The sequence below is a fragment of the Heterodontus francisci genome, chromosome 19, assembly GCF_036365525.1.
Source record: "Heterodontus francisci isolate sHetFra1 chromosome 19, sHetFra1.hap1, whole genome shotgun sequence".
NCBI classification, from domain to species: domain Eukaryota; kingdom Metazoa; phylum Chordata; class Chondrichthyes; order Heterodontiformes; family Heterodontidae; genus Heterodontus; species Heterodontus francisci.
In genome coordinates this window covers 56,828,123-56,845,811 of record NC_090389.1, presented here as the reverse complement: position 1 = coordinate 56,845,811, position 17,689 = coordinate 56,828,123, and the positions used below count along the sequence as shown (strand labels likewise).

General features: G+C 42.5%; 1 protein-coding gene across 3 annotated transcripts in view; it reads right to left on the bottom strand.

Annotated features, from left to right (window-relative positions):
- Positions 1–17,689, bottom strand: part of LOC137380087 (protein TASOR-like) — a 73,555-nt gene that overhangs the window by 6,250 nt on the left and 49,616 nt on the right. For 2 of the 3 annotated variants that reach the window (XM_068051702.1, XM_068051703.1), the window contains exons 15-21: positions 16,569–17,068; positions 13,068–13,212; positions 11,281–12,332; positions 6,885–7,010; positions 6,052–6,211; positions 2,546–2,654; positions 559–737 (exon numbers count right to left, since the gene is read on the bottom strand). In XM_068051702.1, coding sequence (XP_067907803.1) covers positions 559–737; positions 2,546–2,654; positions 6,052–6,211; positions 6,885–7,010; positions 11,281–12,332; positions 13,068–13,212; positions 16,569–17,068 — 2,271 coding nt within the window. The remainder of the gene's footprint in view (positions 1–558; positions 738–2,545; positions 2,655–6,051; positions 6,212–6,884; positions 7,011–11,280; positions 12,333–13,067; positions 13,213–16,568; positions 17,069–17,689) is intronic. The other variant, XM_068051704.1, reaches the window with a different exon arrangement.

Below are 17,689 nucleotides of genomic sequence, written 5' to 3'. Positions count from 1 at the left end.
CCCCGCGTTTCTCCCCCCCCTCCCGCGTTTCTCCCCCCCCTCCCCCGTTTCTCCCCCCCCTCCCCCGTTTCTCCCCCCCCTCCCCCGTTTCTCCCCCCCCTCCCCCCCTCTCGCGTTTCTCCCCCCCCTCCCTCCCTCTCGCGTTTCTCCCCCCCCTCCCTCCCTCCCTCCCTCTCGCGTTTCTCCAGCCCCCCTCTCTCCCTCCCCCCCCCTCTCGCGTTTCTCCCTCCCCCCCCCTCTCGCGTTTCTCCCCCCCTCCCTCCCCCTCGCGTTTCTCCAGCCCCCCTCTCCCGTTTCTCCCCCCCCTCCCGCCCGTTTCTCCCCCCCCTCCCGCCCGTTTCTCCCCCCCCCCACCCTCTCTCTCTCGTTCAGCAGCTGTCAAATTGACAGAGCGATGTTTTTAAAAAGGTCAGTCTGCAAGACGACAAGGAAATTTTCCATCTCCAATTGTGGGGCCCTGGCGACGATCAGGAACAGCCCCAGGTACAGTTTGGGAATATATATATATACACACACACACACAAAAGGTAAAAATTATAGCTGGAATTCAATACTCACCTGTCAGGAACACTGCATGTCTGCGCTGTATGGTCTGAGCTTGAAGTTTGATTAAACAGTCTAATTCAATAGTGTTTCTTGATCTGGAGTCACAATCATGGTAAGATAGAACTTCCACTAAATTACACTTCTGATACTTATTCACAAGTGATAGAATATTGAAGGCTGCTGTATTTGTCCTGTAATAACATGTAAACAAAAATACTGGTAATTCATAATACATAGTAAAAAAGCTAAGTACCATTGTAGTTTGAACACCTTGAAATCAGTTCACACTGACAAGTGAACCATGCAGGAAGTTATACTGACAGACTCTTAAGTTGCATCTTCAGTTTCAGTATTGTGTGTTCTATACATCCACTACTTTGTTGGGGCAAAGGAAAAATATTGCTTTAAAAATTTCTAGTCCCATTTGGCGTTTGGTAATTTTTACTTGTGTACTAAAGCCTGGCTCGGGTATAAAATTAAAACCCGACCCGGGCCCCACCCGACCACAGCCAACCCGAGCCCGAGCCCTTTAATTTTTTTTGGCGTCCGAACCGACACAAATCTCCTTCATCTGTTCCAGCAGCTAACTATTCCTGCAGCTGGAGTTGTGGGGAATCATAGGTAAGCCTGATCCCATGACTGCCCAGAAGCAGTGTCCAGCCCGACCCGACCCAAACCAGACATACGTAGTCAGGTCTAGTCGGTTTCGAGTCAGGTAGCCAGGCTTTATCGTGTACCAATAATTCTGCACTACATCACAAGTTAAAAAGCATGAACACAACATTATTCCTTTCAGGATCTTCGAAGACAAAATGTCATGTCAACTGTAGCAATTACATGTCAATTGTGAAAGAGACATAAGCTGTTTCTTTATATAGCCAGTTTTGCATTCAAATCTGTTTGGTTATATATTGCAATATTCTTCTACTTTATAATCAAGGCATTTTAACATAAATGATATACTATTGGACCTCCCACCATTAACCATAGGATAGTTGTCTCTCTTGCATGTTTTTATTTTGAAGCTTCTCTATATGCTCGTCTAACTGTACATCTCGTTTTCTGTTATCTGCACTATTTCCTTGTTTATTTTTGTATTTTAATGCCTTTTTAATTTTCCTGTGTCAGTGTCCTTTAGGTTGGGAGGTAGTTGGTAGCATTGTGGTAGTAGGCATGACATTTGAAGGTTTGGAAAACATCTGGCTAGGGACTACAGGCTGCTAAGTTGTGTATACTTCACAGGCTGGGGAGGGATCCAACCCAGAGTCTCAATTTTATGATGGTGAACCGGGGTAACAAGTCAAGGATTAAAAGAAGGTGGCAAGAAGAAAAACACAGGCAAGGAAGGGCAGATGCTTAAGGAGGAAATGAAGGAGATGTCAGGTGGAGAGGTAATAGGAGGGATAGCAGGAATATTAAACTATCTTGCAGTTGCAGATTTTGGGCAAGACCCAGTTACTTAAACTTGTGGTTTAAACAACAGAGATTTCTACCACAGAATATTTTCCCTTTTATAATTTGGAAGTGGCTCTCGAGCCTTTACTGGGAATCCACTTGTGAAGCGAGGGGGTGCAGGATTCCCCAACTGGCCTCTCTGGAATATCTGGGAAAGCCCCATTAAAAATTAACACGACTCTTTCTCCAATAATCTAAGGAAGCCTCATCCACTTACATTTCAAAAACCAAGAAACAGTGCTATGCTATTGGTGGCTTAAGCGAGGCCATGAAGGGCTATCGGGCTTAGAGAGAAGCAGGGTAATTTGTTCAAACAACCAGTCAAGGTGAGAAGGAAAGAGTCAACCCACACAGAAGCAAAGCACGGGAACATGAGAATTCTGTAGGAAGTGGTCACATAAATTTCAATGGTGCACATGATCTGTGTAATAATAATATAGACATATTTACTAAAAGTCAAATTTCATCAATATTTAACCATGGCATTTGAAATATTATTCTGCTTTGTTATTGTTCAACAGTATGAACTGAGACACAAACTAACCTTGCCAGCTCCTTTAACTTTTTGTGTATTTTGCAGTGAACTTTCCAGACCCACTTGCTTTCAGGAGTGCTCAAATCTTTAAGGAAGTCCAGGAATATCTGAAGTTTTTCTGGAAAAAAAGTGTTATATTGTTAAACGGAACAGGTTAAAATGTCAACCCTATCATTTGAACTTAGCACAACAGAGCAAGAGGATTCAGATTCTCAAGCCATGCCATCTTGAACCTTGAAAGCTGAGGTGGAGAGGGAAGGAGAGTGAAGGGAGGGAGGAACTGAACCATGCCATTCATTTTAAAACTTCCTATTGTTAATTTTACTTGGTTTTGCCGAGTGTTTTCTGAAGTCTTTACAAGCATCATTCATAATTCTTCATTTTCTAATTTAAAACTAGGATATTGCCTAAACTATGGCACCTAATACTATATTCCAACCATGTTAGACATAAAACAAAACTCAAGTGATTAGAACTGGCAGTACTGTCCTTTAGGGAAGGAAATCTGCCGTCCTTACCTGGTCTGGCCTACACGTGACTCCAGACCCACAGCAATGTGGTTGACTTTTAAATGCCCTCTGAAATGGCCTAGCAAGCCACTCAGTTGTATCAAACCGCTACGAAGTCCAAGAAAAGAAATGAAACCGGACGAACCATCCGGCATCGACCTAGACACTGGAAACGACAATGGCAAAGCTAGCCCTGTCGATCCTGCAAAGTCCTCCTTACTAACATCTGGGGGCTTGTGCCAAAATTGGGAGAGCTGTCCCACAGACTAGTCAAGCAACAGCCTGACACAGTCACACTCACAGAATCATACCGTACAATGTCCCAGATACCAAAATCATCCCTGTGTATACCCTGTCCCACCGGTAGGACAGACTGTGGTATACAGTTGGGAGGGAGTTGTCCTGGGAATCAACATTGACTCTGGACCCCATGAAGTCTCATGGCATCAGGTCAAACATGGGTGAGGAACCCTCCTGATTACCTCCTACCGCCCCCCACAACCACCACCATCACCCCTCCACACTTCGGCTGATGAATCAGTGCTTCTCCATGTTGAACACCAACTGGAAGCACTACTGACGGTAGCAAGAATTCAAAATGCACTCTGGGTGGGGGACTTCAATGTCCATTACCAAGAGTGGCTCAGTAGCACCACTACTGACCAAGCTAGCCGAGTCATAAAGGACATAACCACTAGACTGGGTAAGGGAACCAAGAGGGAAAAACCTACTTGATCTCATCCTCACTAATCTACCTGTTACAGATGCATCTGTCCATGACAGTATTTGTCGGAGCGACTACCTCACAGTCCTTGTGGAGACGAAGTCCCATCTACACACGGAGGGTACCCGTCATCGTGTTGTGTGGCACTACTATCGTACAAAATTAGATAGATTTCTAAGAGATCTCGCAACTCAAAACTGGGCATCCATGAGGCACTGAAGGCCATCAGCAGCAGCAGAATTGTATTCGACCACAATCTGTAACCTCAACCAGTTATATCCCCCGCTCTAGCAATACTATCAAGCCGGGGTACCAATCCTGGTTCAATGCAGAGTGCAGGAGGGCATGCCAGGAGCAGCATCAGGCATATCCAAAAACGAGGTTCAGCCCGGTGAAGCTACAACACAGGACTACATGCATGCCAAACAGCGGAAGCAGCATGCGAAAAGCAGGACTAACGGATCAAATCTAAGTTCTGCTGTCCTGCCACATCCAGTCGTGAACGGTGATGGACAGTTAAACAACTAACAGGAGGAGGAGGCTCCACAAACATCCCCATCCTCAACTATGGGGGAGCCCAGCACATCAGTGCAAAAGACAAGGCTGAAGCATTTAATGAGTGGATGATCCATCTCTGCCTCCTCCTGAGATCCCCAGCATCACAGATGCCAGTTTTCAGCCAGGTGGATTAATTCCACATGATATCAATGGCTGAAGGCACTGGATACTGTAAAGGCTATGGGCCCTGACAACATTCCAGCAATAGTACTGAAGATTTGTGCTGCAGAACTAGCTGCACCCCTAGCCAAGCTGTTCCAGTACAGCTACAACACTGGCATTTACCTGGCAATGTGGAAAATTGCCCAGGTATGTCCTGTGCACAAAAAGCAGGATAAATCCAACCCGGCCAATTACCACCTTATCAGTCTACTCTCAACCATCAGTAAAGTGACGGGTGGGTTCGTCGACAATGCTATCAAGCAGCACTTGCTCAGCAATAATCTGCTCACTGATGCTCAGTTTGGGTTCCACCAGGGCCACTTAGCTCCTGACCTCATTACAGCCTTGGTCCAAATATGGACAGAAGAGTTGAATTCCAGAGGTGAGGAGAGAGTGACTGCCCTTGACATCAAGGGAGCATTTGACGGAGTATGGCATTCAGGAGCCCTAGCAAAACTGAGGTCAATGGTAATCAGTGGGAAAACTCTCTGCTGGTTGGAGTCATACCTAACACAAAGGAAGATGGCTGTGGTTGTTGGAGGTCAATCATCTTAGTCCCAGGACATCACTGCAGGAGTTCCTCAGGGTAATGCCCTAGGCCCAATCATCAATTACCTTCCCTCCACAAGGTGCGAAGTGGGGATGTTCGCTGATAATTGCACAATGTCCAACACCATTCACGACTCCTCAGATAGTGAAGCAGCCCGTGCCCATATGCATCAAGACCTGGACAGCATCCAGGCTTGGGCTGATAAGTGGCAAGTAACATTCGTGCAACACAAGTGCCAGGCATTGACCATCTCTAACAAGAGAGAATCTAACCATCTCCTCTTGATGTTCAATGGCACTACCATCGCTGAATCTCCCACTAACAACATCCTGGGGGTTACCATTGACCAGAAACAGAACTAGACTTGCCACATAAATGTTGTGACTACAAGAGCAGTTCAGAGGCTGGGAATTCTGTGGCGAGTAACTCACCTCCTGCCTCCCCAATGCCTGTCTACCATCTACAAAGCACAAGTCAAGAGTGCGGTGGAATACTGTCCACTTGCCTAGATGGGTGCAGCTCCAACACTCAAGAAGCTCGACACCATGCAGGACAAAGCAGCCTGCTCGACTAGCACCCCATCCACCATCTTCAAAATTCACTCCCTTCACCACCGAGACACAGTGGCAGCAGTTTGTACCATCTACAAGATGCACTGCAGCAACTCACCAAGGCTCCTTGGACAGCACTTTCCAAACCTACGACCTCTACCAGCTTGAAGATCAAAGGCAGCAGAGACATGTGAACACCACCACCTGCAAGTTCCCCACCATTCTGACTTGGAACTGTATCACTGTTCCTTCACTGTCACTGGGTCAAAATCCTGGAACTCCCTTCCTAACAGGGTGTAGGTACACCAACAGTACTAAGGACTGCAGCAGTTCAGGGAGGCAGCTTACCACCACCTTCTCATGGGCAATTGGGGGGTGGGCAATAAATCTAGCCTAGCCAGCGATGCCCACATCCCATGAACAATTTTAAAAAAATACTGAGCTGTAGCAGACCAACTTACCGACGGTAATACACTCTGGATTCAGGACGGTTTCATCTGACACCATAAATCCACCAGACACAAACAGTTCATTGTATGTGTGGTTCTGTACATCATCCAAACTATCTACTCCAGCAAAACTGACACGAGACAACTTCTTTAAAGAGGTCAAGGATGGGACCTGCAATTAAATTAAACCTTTCAAAGTACCTCTCACAAATACTTCCATATTCACAAACCTAAAGGCAAATTAGCAATAACCCTAGTTATAATGTAAATGCAGCCTAAATCTGGTATCAGGGCCAGAATGGACACTGGGACAAAGTGAATGAGATTCACTACAAGGGAGAGTTTCAACATGCTTCATTCCAGAGTTAGGTTGGGCTTTATCTTTGGACTAACACTGCACAAATATAGCACCTGTGTGAAACAGAAACTGCTTTACATCAATGCTAAACTCTACTTAAAAACAGAAGTGCATGTAAAAACACCTTCCTCAGACTACAAATACTACAAAAGTGCCTTTAGTAATGTGTGTGAATAAAGTGAGTCTGTTTGCTAATTCCAGGAAGTTCCATTCAAATGTTGTTCACGTTTTTAAAAAATGCTTAATTTGCATCAAAATGTATATCAAAAGCATGACACTATTTAGACATATACCTCAAATCTACAGTAAATTACTTTTTTGTAGAACTAAGTTTGGAAATTTAAAATTTAGAAATTCCCAGTATTACATTTTTCTTTGTACATTTCCCCAGATAACTGATCACAATTTACATCTGGTTGCACTTCTTCAGTGAGTAGAAAATACCAGCAATTAACTGAAAAAGATTTTTGAAGAGGGATTTCTTCACCTTATGAATGTGAGATGCAATGTCTTCATTTTGAATAATAATCAGTAATTTATCCATAGAACAGTCTTTTCTTTTCAAAAACTCCTCTGGATGACACTCCTTATTACCCAATCCGGTCAAATATTCCTGTATGTTTCAGAATGAAGGAATTATTCACAAATTGTGTCACAGTTCGGAACACATTAAAGTAAAATTCTATTGCAAACAAACCTTATGAGCCTATGCCCTCCCCATCATTTTTCCACTTCCTCTGGCTCTGTTCAGTATTATCTCATACTAACACCAGGGTACTTGCCACATTGACTGGGGATACAATTAGTAAATTGGACTTCTCACATCTCCTTACTAGTATCAGCTGATTACAATATTAAGCAGAAGGATGCACACACGTTAAAAAAGTGAACATTTGTAAAATGTTAGAAAGTTATAATATCCCTACACCTATGCTCATAAATCAAACAAGCAAGAACAGGTCTAACAGAAGAACATCCTCAATCATTAAAAATTGAGATGGAGCATGCATGAAGCAACTTATTTCCCATGCCATGTCATTTTGGTGACCGAAGTTCCTCAAATTCCTTCCAACTCCAATAATCATTCCCCAAATGAGAACATGTATGAGTGAGTAATTGGAAGAATTTACAGACTCCCCACGTCGCTTCTCTTCAGGAAACACTTTGCAGCTGCCTGCATTGCCCAGACAGCCTGGAGAAGATCAGCAGCTTGTGGGGAAGGATGTGATTTCCAACAGCACAGCAGCTTAGTGCATTGCAATATGACATCAGTAGATTGAGATAGTATACAGAGACATGACTCACAGCTACAGGAATGTTATGCTTCAGTGTAACTAACCTTCTATTTGCAAAATACAGAAATTCAAGTGATTTTAATACAAACAATTGTTAAAGAATCTTGGGTATTTCAACAGGTATTACTATAAAGAGAACATCTTATAATTTAAACTAAACAAATTAAACTGTAGAACAACCAGTCCAGTTGCTTCTCACTAAGTTGTTAGGTGCAAGCTGCAGCACCGCACATCTTGTGAACCTGCCAACCTAAATTCTAAGTTTCACTGGAATGTAGTTAGCCTTTTACATGGAGCAATCTGAAATAATGGTACAAATTGTTGTTTACTGAGATGAGTGTCAGTGGTAGCTGTGCTAACGCTAAGATTTCAGCAAAGTGTCAGATTTTCATACATTTCAACTCTGAACAACCTGCAGTAATTTAGAATTGGTAGATTAGCCATGATCGTATTGAATGGCAGAACAGGCTGAAGGGGCTGTGTGGTCTATTCCGGCTCTTATTTCTTATGCTGTTATGTATAGTATTTAGAAGAGAAGTACAAATAACTTACAATTATATGGAGGCTTTACATAGCAAAATAAATGTTTCCAAGGAACATCTGTAGCCATTCAACGCCTTGAGCCCATTCTGCCACTCAATTAGATCACGGCTGGTCAGTTACCTTAACTCCATTTACCTGTCCTTCCATATCCCTTAATGTCCTAACTAACGAAAATCTATCAATCTCAGTTTTGAAGTTTTCAACTGACTCAGTATCCAGACTTCTAGGGGAAAGAGAACAGATTCCCATTACCTGGTATATAGAAAAAGTACTTCCAGATTTAATTCCTGAATGGCCGAGCTTTAATTTTAAAAAGATTGTCTCCCTTTATCCTGGAATCCCCCAAAGAAAATAGCCCCTCTGTATCTACCCTATCTAATCTGTTCATGATTTTAACACCTTAAATTGCCCCTCAACTATCTAAACTCATGGTTCCTCACTTCATTTAAAATCCTCATTCTCTACTGCCCACCCAGGAATGATAAAAATGTAGTCACCAAGATACCTTCACTGTTTTCGTCCCTCAGCCTCTGCACAGAACAATGTCTCATTGTGATTTCAATCTCCATCTCAACTGATCATGCTCTCTCTAGAGCTCTCCTTCCATGTACACTCCTCAACCCATATTCATGGCCAACACCTTAACCCTGCCATCACATGTGGCCTTGCTACTCCCATTGTATCAGTTATGGCCATCTTTGATCACTTTTCTGTATCACTCTCCACCCACATCCTCAATCCGTGCCCCTGCTTTACCTCCTTCTGTGTCCACCCCAGGGAAAAAAACAACTATCCTCCAATTAACTTATAAACGCACTTTCAAAATTCCAACTGTCGAGCCTTTGGCCCTGTTTGCTAGAGCATTTCTGCAGCTACTGATTTGCACAACCCTACCCTCACCTCCACCTCTGATGTATGGGTCCCCAATAAACCATTACTCTCTTGCTCACCCTGGTTATTCCCCTGGCATGGCCCTCATCTCTGCTCCCTTAAGTCCCAGGAACACAGATTTGATTGGATATGGCAGACAACTGGTTAGCCATTCACCACTGTCTGCTAAAACTGCTTACTATTCCAGGATCATCCTGGAAAGCAAAGATAACCCCCAGCTTCTTTTCTCTACTGCAGAACATCTTAAACCCTCTTCCACCTGTCTTCTCCACTCTCACCAACAATAAGCATGAGATACTCGTGGTCTTTGTCAATGAGACCAACCCTTCAGCTGCCTCAGCTGCTTCCCTCCCTTCCACTAGGCCAAACTTCCTCTAAACCTTCTCCCCACCAGCCCCCAGCCCTGAACTTGCATCTTTTTCTGGTTTTCCCTCATTTCCTCTTATGCCCTCTGAGGGTTTGTCCACAATATACCCACCTCCTGCTCCCTTGACCTCATTCCCAACAAACTGACCATCCAACTTAACTTCCTGCTCCCCATGTTAGCTGATGCTAATGGTTCTCTCTCTTCAGGTACTGTCCCCCTATCCTTTAAACCTGCACTCATCACACCCTACACAAAAAAAACTCTGACCACACTGACCTTGCAAACTACTACCCCATCTCCAACCTCCCTTTCCTCCCCAAAGTCCTTGAACGGGTTGTCACCTTCCAAGTCCGTGCCCATCTCTCCCGAAACCCCATGCTTAAATCCCTCCACTCAGGTTTCTGCTCCTGCCACCATAATTAAACGGCTTGAATCAAAGTCACAAATGGCATCTTATGTGACAGTCACAGAGATCAACTGTTCCTCCTTGTCCTTCTCAACTTGTATATAGCCTTTGCATTGTTGACACCATTCTCCCCCAATGCCTCTCTGCTGTCAATCAGCTAGATGGGACTGCTCTTGCCTGGTTCCATTTTTATCTAGTCGTAACCAATGTATCATTTGCAATGGCTTCTCTTCCCACTTTCACAGTTACCTCTGGTGTCCCCCAAGGATCTATCATTGGCCCCTTCTATTTCTCATCTCCATTCTGCCCCTCTGCGACTTCAAAAACAATTAGTTTTCAAATGTATGCTGTCGACACACAGCTCTACCTCACCACTTCTACTCCCCCACTGTTGCTAAATTATCAGACTGCTTGGCTGACATCCAGTAACAGAGAAGCAGAAATTTCCTCCAATTATATATCAGGAAGACTGAAGCCATTGCCTTCGGTTTCCGTTACAAACTCAATTCCCTAGCTACTGGTACCATCCTCTCCCTGGCAACTGTATGAGACTAAATCAAATTGCTCACAACCTTGGTGTTATATTTGAGCTTCTGACCATATGTCTGCATCATCACCAAAAGTGGTTGTTTCCAGCTTTAACATCATCCAATCCCAGCCCTGCCTCAGCTCATCTACCAAATGAAACCCTCATCCACGCTTTTGTTACCTCTGGTCATGAATATTCCAATGCACTTCTGGCCAGCCTCCCACATTCTACCCTCTGTAAACATGAGGTCATCCAAAGCACTGCTGCCCATGTCCCTACCTGCACCAAACCTGTTCACCCATCGCTGACTTACAATGGCTCCCAATCGTGCAATGCCTCAATTTTAAACTTCTCATCCTGGTTTTTAAATCCCTCCAGAGCCTCACACCTTCCTATCTCTGTAATCCCCTCCAGTTGCACAACCCTCCAAGATATCTGCACTCATCTAATTCTGGCCTCTTGAGCATCCCCAATTTTAACTGTTCCACTATGGCAGCCAAACCTTCAACTATCTAGGCCCCAAACTCTGGAATTCCCTACCTAAATCTCTCCCTCTCTCCCTATATATATATATTGCTACTGTATGGGAATATAAACCAAGTATATGCAACTAGTCCTTATAATTTAACCCTCCTAAATGCTGTATCATTCAGGTGATCCTACATTGCAATACTCCAGATCGGGTCAGACCAAAAGCTCTTTACAACTCTGTATACCCATGATAGAAAGAGACAAATTCTTCCTGTGAGACATAGGACAACCTAGAATTTTTAAGATTGTTAACCTCCTGGTTTACTGAAAACATGAGAACCAATTTCAGTTCAATGTGACATTATTTGAGTGTTATTGTACCTTTATTTCTGCACAGACAGACGTCTTCTCCATCTCATAAATGTAAAACTTCACTGTGTTCTTCTGGACATCCTTAATAATTTCAACTAAGCTGCAGAAGACTTCAGGATTTAACTGCTGAATTAAGTTGGTTAAACATGGTTGTGCTCCAGGAAGCCCCACAGTTCCACTAGGTTCTTGCAATGGATGCACTATCTTCTGTTGGTTCCCAAAGCTTGGGGTTTGCTCCGGTAACAAGCTTTTTTCTTCCCCTACTGAAGCTGTGCAATCTGAATCAACTGAGCTAAAAGTAAAACTAGTTTGTCCAGAGGTTTGTTGTGATTGCACTATAGTCTCAGATAGGGTAGCACCAGTTTTGGAAACCTTTTCTAGTCCCAGAGTCTTTTCACAGGGAATCGGTTCTTCATACACAGAGTTGTTACAGTGGTTAGACTCTTCTGTTGTACACACTAAGGTATTTAACTGAGAACCCATGGGTGGGAATGGCTCTTCTATGATGCTACTGCAGGTTGCAATCTTATTTTGTATTCTCTGAGCTAGTTCTGGAGATGATGGATAAAGATGCAAATTTGTACGAGACAAACTAGAGCATGCATCAGCAATTACACAGTTCATCCTCTTCCGCAATTTATTTATATAACTCTGGACAGGGACTTGGTGTGACTGGACATTTGAATACCTGGAAAGTGCCGGAACCTTTTGTGGTGCAGAAAATATTGGCCTTTTGTTGTCAGGACCATATCGGACTTTTTCCTTCTTAAGCAATTGCTTCATTTTGTCTGAGAATTTGCTGTACTCCAATAGAACTGTATTTTCAATTGCTGAGGTTGAATCACCTTTCAAATCAAACAGATGGCCATTGGTCTCATCAGTTGCAAAATAGTGCTGGAAATCCTTAGTATATTCCTTTAAAATGCTGCCTGCTCCAGTGTCGGAATCAGAAGGCGACTGATAATGATTAATGTTCGACTGACGATTTATGACCCGTGGATCATCAGGACATGAATCCTCTGGTGGTAAATAGAACAGTTGTTCAATCCGTGATTTCATATCTACAAATGAAGACAACTATTATCGCACATTCTATAATCTAGGCACACCAGGTGTTCTAGTAACTTATATGGTTTGGCGTTAATCATTGTGTCATTCGATCAGAATACCAACAGCGCAGATCACAACTTTAAAATCAACATTTCAGTGAATTTATGCTGGAAGAGGAGACGGCATCTTCTCTGAAGGGGTGTCAATGTTTCTTTGGAAGTTCTCAATTAATTCATGCAGCACCTGAGAACCTTCTCACTTGCTCAAAACCTTTGCTGCAGTGCAATTCCAGTAAATTTTAAAGAAAGCCCCAATGATAAACAGCATGGCAGTGTGTAATTTTTGATAAACCAGTTAGAGTCAGAGGAGAAGCACATTATCTTCATAACACGACTCCACGTTTTTAAACGAGCTCAAAACAATGAATTCCATCATAAGACGCTGGAACACTAATTTTAGTCAATCACCAGGAGGCAGATTATGTTAATTCTTACAATCTATCAGCCATAAGAAGTTAAATGCCTTCAAGAAGGGAGAAGAGAAAAATTGTTATAAAGTGAGAAAGTTCATAGGATAATCAAGCAGCTTGGAAAGCTGGGGAGAAATCAGAAAATTTGAATGGCATCCACTTTAAAAGAAAATCAGAACTCCTTTCCCCCACGTTAAACATTTAATAACTTTTAAGTATGAAGCGGTGAACACAATCACTATATAGTTTCACAAATATTAATTAGACAAAGTCTTACCAGTTATGGGAATAAGTTTCCAGTTAATTTCACTATCACTGGTACAATCCGAGGTGGTCATCTTCTTGCTGTACAGCTGATCAAGGGAGGCATTTGTACATGGACTACAACTTAGGGCACTGCCTATACTTCCTGTGCTCTGCTCCTTAACGACAGACAGATGAGCATAAGAACAAATTCAGCAATCTGAATAAATTTTGACACCACATTACCGTATTTTCTCTGTTCTGTAGGAGTTGATTCTTTTCCAGATGAGCTCAATATTCCACTCTAGCAATTTAGCAGCTCATCTTTCTTCAGAAGGCGACTTAAATAGTTATGGCCATGCAAAGATCCCACTTATTCTCAATTTGTTGTTATAGGTTGAACTAATTACCCATCACTACATATGTACACCTTGATTCGACTAATGTGAACATGTCCCTAAAAGGAGTATGGAAAGACAAAGCCAAGGTGGCTGACTAGTCAATTACGAAGGCAAATTAGACACGAACAAAACATTTTCATTGATTATTTTCCTGTGAACTAAACAATTTTTAAGATATACATTACACACAATTGAAAGAAAACAAAACTACAATTAGAGCAACTAAAAGTCACTGAAGAGGATAGTAGACAACCATACTAGCAAGGGTAAAAGCTTTTTTTTTAAAGCTACATTAACAGACTTATGTTTTGTAAGAACTGCATAGGGGTACTGAATGCTTCCCAGGTAGAGGATTGAATGGAGCCACAGGAAGTGGCAAGAGACAGCTAGTGAAGCTCGAGGAACAGCACCTCATCTTCCGATTAGACACTCCACAGCCGATTGGAATCGGAATTTAACAACTTCGACTGCCATTTTGATTTTTTTTTTTTAAAAACCACATGCCAGCCTTAAACTTGTTTTTCAGGTTTTTGCTTTCAGACAGCTGTGCATTATGTTGCCATTAAAGCTCTCTCTAGACAAATTATTTGTCTTTTACTACGGCTATTACTACTCTCTTTGCCTTTTATCACATGACATCTGTCATTTAATCTCTCCTGCCCTCCACCCTACCACAGACCTTCCCTTTTGTTGTTCTTCACCCCTCCCCCTCATCCCCACCATTTTCACTTGCTCAAAGCCTACTACATTTCCAACCGTTGCCAATTCGAAAGGCCACAGACCTGAAACGTTAACGGTTTCTCTCTCCACAGATGCTGCCAGACCGGTTGTATATTTGCAGCATTTTGTTTTTATTTCAGATTCCCAGCATCCACAATATTTTGCTTTTGCATTAAATGTTACAAAGGTTTCCATTCTTTTTTGTTAAAATTTGAGAATTTATATTTTAAAACTGAAAAGAGATTCCATAGATGCTGGAACTGTAAACTGTTACTGGAAGGTTTGGACTGAGAAAGGAACTGTAAACAGTTACTGGAAGACATCTGTTTTCAAAGAACCCATCAGGGGTTGTTTTAACTTGGAGATGTTTGCAGAGAAGTGACAAGCCAAGATTTATAGAGGTCATAAGACTGGACTTCTGGAACGCTTTTGTTTCAATTTGAACTGTTAAAAAAGGACATTTGGCGTTTCTGCCTGGACAGAAGAAAAACAGCTCATCTTTCTCTTGAAAATAAATCTTGCATCAAGGGATTCCTATTTCCTCCTGTATTTGAAGAAAGCCTGCACGTTTTAAGAACTTGCATGCCAAATGTGTGGAACTGAAACCCTTGTTGCCGCACTCCTGCTGTAAAACCTATGTGGAGCCTTCAGTAGCTGCAACTCTTGGAAAGCCTACTGGACGGCACAGTGGTTAGCACCGCAGCCTCACAGCTCCAGCGACCCGGTTTGATTCTGGGTACTGCCTGTGCGGAGTTTGCAAGTTCTCCCTGTGACCACATGGGTTTCCGCCGGGTGCTCTGGTTTCCTCCCAAATCCAAAGGCTTGCAGGTTGATAGGTAAATTGGCCATTGTAAATTGCCCCTAGTGTAGGTAGGTGGTAGGGGAATTGAGGAGATGTGGTAGGAATATGGGATTAATGTAGGATTAGTATAAATGGGTGGTTATTGAAAAGATGGCCCTGCCATAGTAATTTGAATGATTTTTTTTTGAAGTCACTGGATTGGTGGATCAGGGTTGACACATTGTCTACCTGAATTATCAAAAAAAAATTAAAATGTTACTTGAAATAGGTTACTCCACAAGAAAAAATCTTGTGGAATTAGTGAGAAGCTGCTACAATGGATTAACTGGTTGCATACTTGTAGGCAGCAAGTTATCAATGGCCGTGGATCTGCTTCGAGACCAGTTTGCTGTGATAAAGCCTTCACTGTTTACTATCTATTAAATGACGCAAATGATGTTGAGGAATAATTTCCAACTTTGTGCAAATGTTAGAACTGTGGACCAGATGTCGCTCAGTGTCAAGATTGGTTAGCATGTACAGCTCGCCTCAATCCAGTTCCCCTAATGTTTCTGGAAATTGGCACCTATGGTTGTCTCTGGAATGAGATTGTTCAGCTATCTGATAATAGGACTACATACATGCTGGCTACTGGTCTATCAGTGGTGGTAGTACTGGCAGTAATTTGAAGGATTAAATCACACAAAAAGATTATGCAAGTGCATCTGCTCCTCTTTTCACCCCACTCTTTCTCAAATTAGCACCAATAGATTAAATAAACCCAACAACACAACCATTCCAAAAACCCCACCGTAGAGCTTCCTTTCTCATGCAATGGTCTGGATTCTGCTGTGGCAATGACGGTGAAACTATCACTGAAACTGATAGCAACTTCAGGAGTGCGCATATGTTAAACGCAGAAATCTAGAAGTTACGGTCAGGGAGTCTATGCTTCTCCATAGAGAACACTGTAAAGGTTCCCACAGACTGCAATCATCAATGCAATCATGATTTGACTAAAACTTCCATTTCTATGCTGTCAGTCTGGCTGTAAAAACCATGAAAAAATGTTACACTTTGTTGAATGAGATGTAACTGGGTTTTTAAACAGCATACTAATTTCATAATTACTGAACATCCTTATTGGCCTTGAAAAGCTAACTTTATTTGTGGAATGCCAAATTTCTCCATGATAAAAAAAAATCCACTTTAAGAAATTCTTTAAGTAGTTTCTCTATATTAGCTTCCACCTTGATCCAATCAAAACCACTTATTTCACTACCAAAATAATTAAAAGTAAAGGGATTCAAGGGTTTTAAATTCCTGGCTTTCTGTGTGTGAATGAATACTTCAACGTGACTGGCTCCTTACCTGCTTGTTTACATCACTGCTTCTGCACACCAAGACATCCCCTCGACTTGGCACCAGATTTAATCTGCTGTCGGGGAAGGGTAAATCCCACCACAGAGATCATTAGATCTGTGTGGGCAGCCTCCTTTGAGATCACCAATGAGCATGCTTGCTTCACCACTGACTGCGAAATCCAGGCCAGTGAACTGGTTATTAGCAGTTCTCTACTTAATACATTGCTAAGCAGTAGACAACTAGAAAAACACAGAATAGCAAGCCTCACCTCCAGGTACTCTGCCCTCAAATTGTACTGCAATGAATGTTCTCCAGAAGGCTGGTCAGCAACATACGCTAAACCAGAACCACTTTCACATAATCTAGGACTTTCTTGCTCAAGGCCAAGTACAAAGCCTTCCTGGGAATGTTCCTGTTTTATTGCTTCATTCTGTGGGATGTGGCCAATGTTTTGCTGATCCAGTTGTGCTTTCTCATTAATCAAGGTATTACTTTGGTCCCAGCAGTAATCCACATTGTTTCTTTGTAGATCATCACCACCGGGGCAAACCGACGTCCTTATTTCCTGGTTTAACTGAACTTCTGAGCCAGAGTTCTGACAAGTGGAAGATTTAAGTACTTCAAGCAACAAGCCAACTAGTTCTTGAGGATCTGGAGCCGATGCTGTGGCAGGATCACGCTGCCTTAAATCAGTATCACTGAAGCCAAGCCCATTTATTACTTGAGGGCTTGTATCAGATAACCTTGATCCATCCACTGTCAATGGCCCTGCAAAGAGATCACTTTTTTAAAAAAAAAAGAGAACCTGGTGTTCACTGTATATTAACTGAGCATTTAGTTACATTCAGGTGGTGGACATTAACTGGGGATTCATTTGTGCTCCTATATATAGGAGCAGAATGAATGAACCTGCGTTGGGTTTGGAGATGCAAGTTTGTAATGTGTATCTTTAAATGAAAACCTTATAAAGCATGTAAAGCTTAGGATCCAATTCCATCCCTCACCATCTGGCTTTCAAAAATCTTAGTGGGCTGTGCAGAGTGGAGCGGTCTAACTCCATCACACTTGGTGAATGAACAAACAACTCATGACTATGTATGAAGAGAAGGAAAACCAAGAATTCCACAGGAGAAGAAAATTCTGTCCCAATTTCTACAGAAAAATGCTGGCAATGTACTAGTAAGTTTTCCAAGGTAGGACAATATACTCTACATTAAGGAGCTCAGGTTAATGTACCTCCATCAAGGCTAGTTCAACTCACTGACACTGGCAGGCTCAGTATTGTTTTAAGTCAGATCATTCACTGTTTAAACAAAGCCACACCCAAAAGAAAGCCAAAAAAAATTTACACATTTAAGTAACAATGATTAAAAAAACACTATTTGAAAA